The sequence below is a fragment of the Lycium ferocissimum genome, chromosome 5 (genome assembly GCF_029784015.1).
Source record: "Lycium ferocissimum isolate CSIRO_LF1 chromosome 5, AGI_CSIRO_Lferr_CH_V1, whole genome shotgun sequence".
NCBI classification, from domain to species: Eukaryota; Viridiplantae; Streptophyta; class Magnoliopsida; order Solanales; family Solanaceae; genus Lycium; species Lycium ferocissimum.
Window position 1 is genome coordinate 29,281,375 of NC_081346.1, and position 10,153 is coordinate 29,291,527.

Consider the following 10,153-nt stretch of genomic DNA (forward strand, 5'->3'; position numbering starts at 1 on the left):
CCCTAACCTATTCAAACTAGACAAGGACATATAAGTTTTGAGTCTGTTGGGAGGAGAATGAAGCTCGACTATATAAACTAAATATTCTCAAATGATAATTGATTCCTAAAATCCTGTATAAAACGCAATTAAAATGTCTGACAAGGACAATAACAAACAATAAATAAGTTTAAAAAATTAACATTTGGAACTTCAAATTTGTCATGCATCAAACATTAACCAATGATAGTCCAACAAAAGATTTTTGAGAAGTAATCCAACTTCTCTCACTTTTCTATTTGAACCAACAGAAATATCCTAGAACAACTCAAACCTTACTAAATGAACAGATATTACCAGTTCAGGCTAAGCAAAACATGATCATTCAAGGCTTTTGGCCACAAGTTTCAACTGAAAGTGTACTCTCGACAAGTCATATGATACTTCAAAATTTTGGCAGTAGTCTGAAATTGAGTCGTCTTACAAAATTGGCAAATCCATGCCCTACTTTTATAGTTTGTACAGTTTCTTCCAGCAGGTGAAGCTAACTTGTTTTTGCTTAAAGAGAAGACTGCAACAATTTTAGGATTCTGCGGAAAGGGCAAAAATGTCCACCATGTGAAGGCACGATCAATTAACGTTTACCAGCTCAACATCAAATACCAGCCATGAATTGGGTGGTATGTCACGACCAGCACCTTTAGTCCCATACCTGTAAAAAAAGACCATTGCTCAATCATGCAGGGTTAGCCGAAAACTAGGAAGACAGCTTAAATTCATTAGGCTGGAGAAATTCAAAGGGTGCGCCCAACAGGCAGAAACTACTAAATTGCTTCTGAAAAGATTAATTTGGTTTCTGAATTTCCTTTTCCAGTGACGCATGCTCTCTCAAGCAAGGGAACACTCTATTTAGGGCCATGCTGAGGATCTCCATGCTCTTGCATTTTACAAGACCAAGACAGGCTTTCACGCTGTTGCACTAACAGAAGAATAATGACAAATGATGATTATACACGACATTGCAAACAGAAAAGAAACTGAAAACGCATACCCCATGGCTGGTGGGATTGTAATTCTTCTTTTGTCCCCAATGCGCATGCCTGATAGTGCAATTTACATAAATATGTTATTCCTCAACAGCGAAAATATAACTATAAAATCAGAGAAACGATCAGTTCACTCATCCAAGTAAGTTACCATTTACACCGACATCCCAGCCCTTTATAACTTCACCAATACCTGCAAGCACAAAAACCTAAGCTTAACACATTGAAATAAATAGAAGCCATCTTCTCATATGATCAAATATATTACCTAAACGAAATTCAAAAGGTCTTTTCCCAATATTGGAATCGAATATTTTGCCATTCTTCTTCAGCTTGCCAATATAACGTACACCAATCTGTTCAGTGGCAGAAACTCATTATCAATAATGGAAGTATACTCCATACATGTTCATCAAAGAGGAGACTACCAAGATCTCCTTGCTTTCCACGGAAAGTATAAAATGAAACAGCAGAGTGAGAGAACACATAATCAAGAAAGAAAACTAGACCTTCTTTCCTGGGGAAGCTCTTTTCCCGTCGGGCTTGCCCATAGCCAAATCCTCTATGACCAATCCATTTCCAAAGGACCTCACATGAGAAGGCTTATTCTCCTCTACCTCCTGTGACTCATTTTTCTTATCTTGTTCTGTAACTGCTGCTTTGTCATCCTGTTGATTTTTCTTGTTCTTTTTCTTTTTCTTCTTTTTCTCAGTAACCCTGGGGAACAATATTTAGTGAAAGGATCAACACACTAGGCTTCTTACTAGTAAAAGCAATGGAGTTTAATAAAATATAGAATAAGAGCATCTGGAAGCTAGTCAGAATTCAGAAGTTGCAATTGGACAAGACTTTAAGCCAGATGGCCCCTTTAGTTACGCACATAACAATCCAGATTCACTCACGAAGCAGAATACTTTTTAGCCTTGTTGTTTTCTTTTCTATTCTGCACTACAACAGAGCGGAACTTACTTCTCATCAGTTGACTTCTGACCATCATTAGCCTCTAAATGCGCCGGATGGGCACTGCTCTTCGAACCATCCTCACGAGCCAATTCCTCCCCATCCACTAACTTTTTCTTCTTATTCTTTTTATTTTGCTTAGCATTGTCTCCGCTGCTTGTAGGATAAGAAGAAAACTATCATCACTAAAATAAATCAGGAAAGCTATCAGATCTAGAAGATAGAACCTTACATAATACCCTGAAGAATTTAGGTCATCACCATTAAGCAATATCCGCAGCCTGAACTCAAATCACAATATACTCTACAAAGTAAAATGGTTTTCACCTTTGATCATTGGCTTTGCTAGTATCATCACGAACTCTCTTTTTTAAGCCTTTCCTCTCATCAACATTATCTCTTGCCTTCTCATTTATTGCTTCCTCTTCGGTATCCTGATCTTCAGTTCCATCTGATTTTTTTGATCTCACTGATTTAGTTTTGCTTTCACGGGGAGCAGATATGGGAAAGCCATCCTCATCTTCACTCTCCAGCAGAGCACTGTCAGTATTACCCTCATCAGTCCCATTTGACTGATTTTTCTTCTTCTTTGACTTTTTGGATGTACCATTTTCATCTGTAGGCTTTTCGTCCTCCAGTATCTCTTCAATTTTCACTTTACAAAATGCAAACAAAATGTAAGGCATTTTACAAGGAATTATGCATTTCACCAGAAAAAATCAAAAGAAGTAAATGAGTTGAACTTCGCAGTCAGTGATTGGGACATTTTCTACTACTCATTTTCAATTTACTGTCATTAAAATCCCACTCAAGATCTGGAAAGCAAAGTTTTTCAACTTTTTTGAATGGAAAACTGAGCATGGTCCAGGGATAAACAGAAAAATATTCAATTTTGATAACATGATACCACATGTAATCTGAATGGATCCTCATTCTTAATCACATCAGTTAACATTTTGAGTTGCAGCATTTTTGCCAAACTAGTAACACCCATTCTTTCAGATTTTGATCTCCAATCAAAATAAGTTTCAAAAGTCATCCTTGCTTTCGTAAACTAAGTGCCCAGTCAAAGAATGCCACATCAATTGGACGGACGAGTAATAAATTTCAAATTTTGCGTTAAACCTCCTCTCTCCAATCACTATACATGTTCAAAATGGGAAGGAAAAATTGCAACTTTAACGTACACCATTGGCAGTTTTCTTCCAAGACCCAAAGAGAAAAGTATAAAGCAAAGTACACCATTGGCAGTTTTCTTCCAAGACCCAAAGAGAAAAGTATAAAGCAAAGTTACCTCCACTGTTGGGAATAGGGGAAGGTGGGTACATGCTAAAATCATCATCAGATGAGCCATCCTCGTCTTCATCCTCCGTGTCATACTCAAATTCGATAGGATCATCACTATCACTCCCAGCACCTTCATAATCATCACTTTACACCAATGTCAAGGAATACAGAAAATAGATTCAAATCTTCAACAACAAAAATATTATTTTATGTGATTCCATAAATCAAAAGGGTAAAGTTCAAGCTGATTAAAAGGTAGCATCTTTAAGGATACGATCCATTTCCACAGCAATCCTCGCTCTCTCCATAAAAGAAACCAGAGAGATGAACGCTGTGAGAACCAATAACTGAGAAGGTAACATCTTCATCCTCCTCAAACTCAAGATTCAATGGGCATGTCTCCAATTTTTCAGGCAGAAACGAACACACGTAAATCGGCTCCTTATCACCTACTTTACATTGAACTATGCATTTTTTGTTTGTCGAGCCATTGCCTAATGTTGCCTGAATCACTCGGAGAAACAAATAAAATAAGCATAACAGTAAAATAAAGTAGCATCAAAAGAGTACAAATTGACATGGGACGCCAGAAATACCACCTGAAGATTTCCAAATGAGCCAATTCAATTGCTTATGCACCAATATAACTCAAGGAACTATCTATCCCAATTTTGGGCGTAACGAAAATGTTAGAACACTTAGGCAGAGGATTATGCTTTCTACACTAAAAACATAATACGCGGAAAACCTAAACAATTTATCTAATTGTTCTCTTTGTTTGATAGAATTCCTATGTATTCTGACCGGCAAAAAAAATCCTCTATGTTGCCTAAGAAATAACACCTACAAAGTAATTGATCTATTTGACATTTTCAATAACCCGATACGTAACAAGCATCAATACCACCATTTTGCAATGGCAGCTCAAAACACCAACTCTAAGCATTACAATCACATTGATGAAGATATACGTAAATTACAAGAATATAAGAATTCAATTTTAACAAAATATTATCAAGGCCAAAGATTTTGCATACTAGAGTTTTCTTAAAATAAAAGTACAATTAATCACACGAACATCTTCATGACCCAAAATAAAAAAAGAAAAAGAAAATAGCAATATAAGCAAACCTGAGAGACGTGAAGTCTTCCTCTCTCTTGTTCGAAATTATGAACGAATGGTCTACCAGGCTTTAATTCAACTCCTGGAAGCAAACACAAAAGAACATGAGAGAAATATAAATAATGCACTCAGTGGAATTGATATATGAAAATGATAAAGAAAGAGACAACACTAACCCCAGAACGCCATTGCAAAAGGAGAATTGGGAGCAGCAGGGTTTTTCTCTAAAACCCTAAACCTTCAGTTTTCCTACTCGCTTAACATCTTTAAAAAGTATTTGTGGGCCTTTTGGATACACACAGAAAGCTTGGCCCATTACGAAGTCACTACATTTTTTCATTTTTTTTGCACTTGGAGTGCCACTTCTTTTGGTGATCTTTAAATTTTTCTCTTTTCGTATTTGAAATCTTTAAATTTTGTAACAATTTAAGCCGTAGGTTCGGAGTTGACTCCGCCTGTGTCAAAAATTTAAAAAAAAAAAAAATTACATGAGTTTAAATTTCGCTATGCCCCAAATACATGCTTGTCGAGAATTACAAAGTTATCTGGGACAAGGCATCTTATGCCTTGTGGGCGGAACTTAGCACAAGTATCTGGTCGACGCTTATAACTTTGATAATTTCTTCACAAGTTTATGCCGGATCCGGCATAAAATTTTATGTGTTAAGCTGCAATTTATGTGTTAGGAATGAAAACAAGAGGCACGATAAAATCTTCATAGTCCATAGGATCTGATAGAAATATTTGTAAATGTAGTATGCATGCCTTCAAGTTTGCTTTGATATTCCATCTCTCAAAATGTTATGAAATACTTGAAGAGCTTTCCGGTAGATTTTGCTTTAGATCCAGAAAAACATCATTAGTTAGGTCATTTTCTTTTCTTTGGACCTTACATTATTTGATATGCCAACTTTAAAAGGGATTATCTCTCAGTGTCAATGACATTTATTACACGATTTTATCAATGTATCTTTGGTTTAGGGCTCTAGTTTTTACTTCTCGTTGTTGGACCTACATGGTTGAACTTCAACTACTGCGGGGAATAATTGCATTATAGTTTTTAGGCATTTTGTTTCAGCTAATCGATTTTATCTCTGGTTGTTGTGCCAAATACGTGCTTGTTGATTGAGCCAGAATAGTTATCTTGGACCGGCGTAACTTTGTGAAGGAATTACCAAAGTTATGCCGGACCGGCATACTTATGCTTATGGGCGGAACTTAGCGTAAGTATGCGGGTCAATATGCTTTGATAATTCCTTCACGAAATTATCCTTTTAATGGGCAAACTTTTATCGCGGATCGGCATAACTTTGTGAAGGAATTATCAAAGTTATGCGGACCGCCTCTTATGCCAAGTGCAAGGCATAAGTATGCGATTCGGCATAACTTTGGTAATGGTCACCCTGAGATATATCTGAATTGGCGACATGCATGAAAATAAAGCGCCTTGCGAATTTTTTTTTAAAATTTTTATGGCTAACGCGTGGGTTCGAGCATGGAACCTATGGGTGTTAGCGAAGGAGCAAAAATTTAAACATTTCAAATATGAGGGGCAAAATTTAAAGACCACCTTAAGTGCCCACGTTTTTTGCGCGGATTGCCACTAACTTTTGGGGTATTCATTTCTTTTCATATTGTGGTTTTTAAATTATGCCCTCATGTTGCTAGTCTTTAATTTTTGCCTTTAGCATTGCAACTCACCGAGCGTTCACGCGGAAATTATGAGGTTCGAGTTGAACCCCCGCTCAAGCATAAATTAAAAAAAAAAAAAAATTACAAGGCAAGGTTTGGGTCGCGTGTATCTTTGGACCGGCATACTTATCGCCAGACAAGCGACTTGGCATAAGTATGCCGGGTTTTGGCATAACTTTGGTAATTTCTTAACAAGTTTATGCCGGTGGGGCATACTTTTAATGGGCAAACTTTTATCTGCGGACCGTAAACTTGTGAAGAATTACGAAGTTATGTAGGACCCCGCATACTTATGTCAAGTCTGCCCATAAGGCATAAGTATGTCGGGTCCGGCATAACTTTGGTAATTCCTTCACAAGTGTATGCCAGTGGAGGCATAGTGAAATTTAAACTCTGCCTTGCGAATTTTTTTAAAAATTTTGACTGTGTGGGGGTTCGAACCTGGAACCCATGGGTTTTAGCCGAAGGGCAAAATTTAAAGTTTTCAAATATGAGGGGCAAAATTTAAAGACCACCCCAAAAGACCAAGTTACTACAACCCTTAGGCTTTCAGGTTCAGACAATTGAGAGACTTGTTTTGAGGGTCATTCGCCCCTCATAACAACTAAAATATTTCATAGGGCATAAATTTATATTTTCGTATCATAATATCTCACAAGTTATGTCTTGACATGACTTCAGTTTCTAAAGAGGCATAAGTGCGGTTGCTAAAGGAAAAAAATTAGAGATGGGTTTTAGCCGAAGGGCAAAATTTAAAGATTTCAAATATGAGGGGCAAAATTTAAAGACCACCCCAAAAGACCAAGTTACTACAACCTTTAGGCTTTCAGGTTCAGACAATTGAGAGACTTGTTTTGAGGGTCATTCGCCCCTCACAACTAAAATATTTCATAGGGCATAAATTTATATTTTCGTATCATAATATCTCACAAGTTATGTCTTGGCATGACTTCAGTTTCTAAAGAGGCATAAGTGCGGTTGCTAAAGGAAAAAAATTAGAGACCAACCCATTTTAAGGTCAAAACGTGCAATTTTAGGGTCATTTGTACTTTTGTCTCTACTTTGTGTTTTAATTTTTGCTCTTCAAAATCGAATTTATGCCTAGAGGGACATAAGTTACACGTCATAATATTCATAAGTTATACCTGCGTCCCTAAAGAACTTATGTCCCGATAGGCATAAGTTCGATTCTGAAGGCTAAAAAATAAAGACCAACCCATTTGAAAGGCAAAAATTAAAGACCAGTACATTTGAAGGACAAACCGTGCAATTGCTTCCTTTATGCTTGTTTTGGGGAAATTTGCACGATTGTCCATATTCGAGAGTGGTCTTTAATTTTGAGCCCTCAAATTGCTGGTCTTTAGTTTTTGTTCTTCGCCTAAAATATATCGAGATTTTGAGTTCAAACCCTGGTTCAGTCAAAAATAAATCGCAAGACAGAATTTCGTTGCAAAATTAGGCCTTTTGTAGAATTCCAGCAGCGTAAAAAAAAATTCTGCCTTGCAAAATTTCGCAAGGCAAATTCTTCCTTGAGGCAAATTTTTGTCTTAAGGCAAACTTTTTCCTTAAAGCAGAATATTCGCGATGCCTTGTCTTGCAAATTTTTTTTTCACTGAGCGGGTGTTCGAACCTAGAACCTCAGGGTATTTTCGTCCACTTTTTTAAGCGAAGGCCAAAAATTAAATACCATCAATTTCAGGGACAATAATTAAAGAACAAAGCGTTTGAAGGTCAATCCCTGCAAAAAAAAGGCTGTTTTATCATTTTTTTGTGCGGAGTGCCCTTCAAATGCACTCGTCTTTAATTTTTTCCCCTCAAATTATTGGTCTTTAATTTTTGTCCTTCGCCTAAAACTCCTATGTTCCAGGTTCGAATCCCTGCTCAGTCAAATTTTTTTTTTAAAAAAAATCGCTAGGTAGAAATTTGATTTGCAAGGCAGAGTTTTAAGGCACCTAAAGATAAAATTCTGCCTTAAGGCAGAGTTTTACTCAAAACTCTACCTTAAGGCATAGTTTGCAGGCAAACTCTGCCTAGCGAATTTTTTTTAATTTTCGCCTGAGCAGGGGTTCGAATCCGAAATCCTAAGATTTTAGGCGAAGGGTAAAAATTAAATACTTTCATTTTGATGGACAAAAATTAAAGACCACCCCAAAATAAGGGTATTACTGCGAATTGATCCTGTTTTATTAGTAAAAGCCCATGAATTATAATGGACCACTCCTTCAGTGTATTCACATTCTTGAACTTTTTGGGCTTTAGTAATACTACATTTATAGGTGATATACTAAGGGGACGTTTGGTTTAATAACAAGGTATGCGATGATTGTAACATATGAATTAGTAATTTTGGGTTTAATAATATAGAGATTAATTTTTATTCGGTTGTTTAATTCGTTGTACTAAAAATTGAATATATTGGGTATAACTTAAGCTTGTGTTGATTAAACATTGTACAAGGTCTGAAAAAGGAGTTCGAGGAGATCAGAGGCGAATTCAAGATTTCAAGAGGATGAGTTCACTTTAGAATTTTTTTTTCTTTAAAAAAAAAAAAAAAAAAAAAATGCAAAATTGCATTTAGTAGGGTTTAATCCCACAACCTTAAGGGATTAAACACAATACTTAACCAATGCTCCACTCAGTCTAGTTTGATCATGTGTTCCTTTAGTTAATATTAGATATATTTTAAGGATTATATACCTAATATACTTAGTTTAGTCGGATGACCATGGGTTCACGTGACTCATTTTTCATAAATGGATTCGCCCCTGGAGGAGACCTGCAAGGGTAGTTTTGGCATTTTGAATGCTTTATGATATTGTTACACCACATTGTTCTTTGTATAAATATCAATTGATTCATTAATTTAAACTAGGATTAGTTACTCATAATTTAAAACACTAACTAAATATTGGATGAAACAATATCAAATCTTGAGACTAATTAATCTGGATCAACGTTATTACCCTACTCCAGCTTTTCTCAATCACACCCCAAATGGCATTGCAAACTGCGCGGGCGACGGGATGCAAAGGTGCGTGGTGACACCTAATGACCAACAGAACATATAAGATTTGGGCAAACATTAGTCAATTTACGACGACACTTTCTTTAGAAACGCGGGATCTTAATATTTTTATTCGGAGGGTTAAAAAAAAATTACCCACCTAATTGTATTCATATGTAATCAACGTTGGTAGATATATACTATATAAAAAATAAAATATATGTATTTATTATGCTGTAATTATATTCATTAAAAATTACTTAGAAAAATAAAGCTTGAAATTATTTATTATTGTAACTTTATTAGGCTATTGTGTAATATAGAAATCCCGTAAAACAAAGGCCAGAACAAAGGAATACTTATGAAGCAGGCCCATAAAATAAATAGAATTTATTTTATAACTCATGAATTTCAACAGCATTTTCACATTTTTTTTGCATTTCCATAACGGCCGTACAAACTTAAATGTTGATTCAGTTGTGGTAACTCATAAATACATGGGCATATGGTACAGAAAGACCATTTCTCCTTGCTTGAGCAAACATAGAAACCCCAATACGGTCAAGTTGCATGTTACACTTCTCTTTGCTTTTTTTTATTTTATTTATTTATTTTTTTTTTTTTTTTTTTTATAATAGTTTAAGTTTCATACACTTTAGTGTAATTTTTTTTATATCATTTGGTCATATTATTTGTTATAGTAGGTACTAGTATTTTTCTTTTAACATTAAAAATCCACCATTTTTGTGAGTATTAACCATAGATATCTTTTGAATGACTTAAGAATATATATTTTTTTACGGAAAAGGATAAAAAATGCTGTTAAACAATGCGAAATTGAGCAAAAATTGTCACGACCCAACTCGTGGGTCGAGCAGGCACCCACACCATCCCCTGGTGGGCGAACCCTTCCCTTTACTTAACCATTTTTAGTTATCACATGCGGAAATTAATTAATAAAAGCAGTCTCAATATCACAGATAAACGCTATGTGCGAAAATACAAACGACACCCCAAAGATCTGTCAAGGCATAGTGCAAACCACTACAAAACTACGTAAGT

At 35.8% G+C, this 10,153-nt stretch overlaps 1 protein-coding gene across 2 annotated transcripts; it reads right to left on the bottom strand.

Annotated features, from left to right (window-relative positions):
- Positions 1-229: 229 nt before the first annotated feature.
- Positions 230-4,707, bottom strand: LOC132056657 (peptidyl-prolyl cis-trans isomerase FKBP53). 2 transcript variants are annotated; one of them, XM_059448943.1, is made up of 11 exons: positions 4,572-4,705; positions 4,404-4,477; positions 3,547-3,776; positions 3,280-3,416; positions 2,313-2,640; positions 1,995-2,138; positions 1,535-1,742; positions 1,294-1,381; positions 1,177-1,218; positions 1,031-1,079; positions 230-691 (listed from the first exon to the last, which is right to left on the bottom strand). In XM_059448943.1, the coding sequence occupies exons 1-11, from the start codon at positions 4,582-4,584 to the stop codon at positions 610-612; spliced, it is 1,395 nt and encodes a 464-aa protein (XP_059304926.1). In that variant the 5' UTR covers positions 4,585-4,705; the 3' UTR covers positions 230-609. The 2 variants fall into 2 exon arrangements, with proteins under 2 accessions (XP_059304926.1, XP_059304927.1); XM_059448944.1 differs by lacking the exon at positions 1,995-2,138 and having other exon boundaries at positions 4,572-4,707.
- Between the last annotated feature and the right edge of the window lie 5,446 nt (positions 4,708-10,153).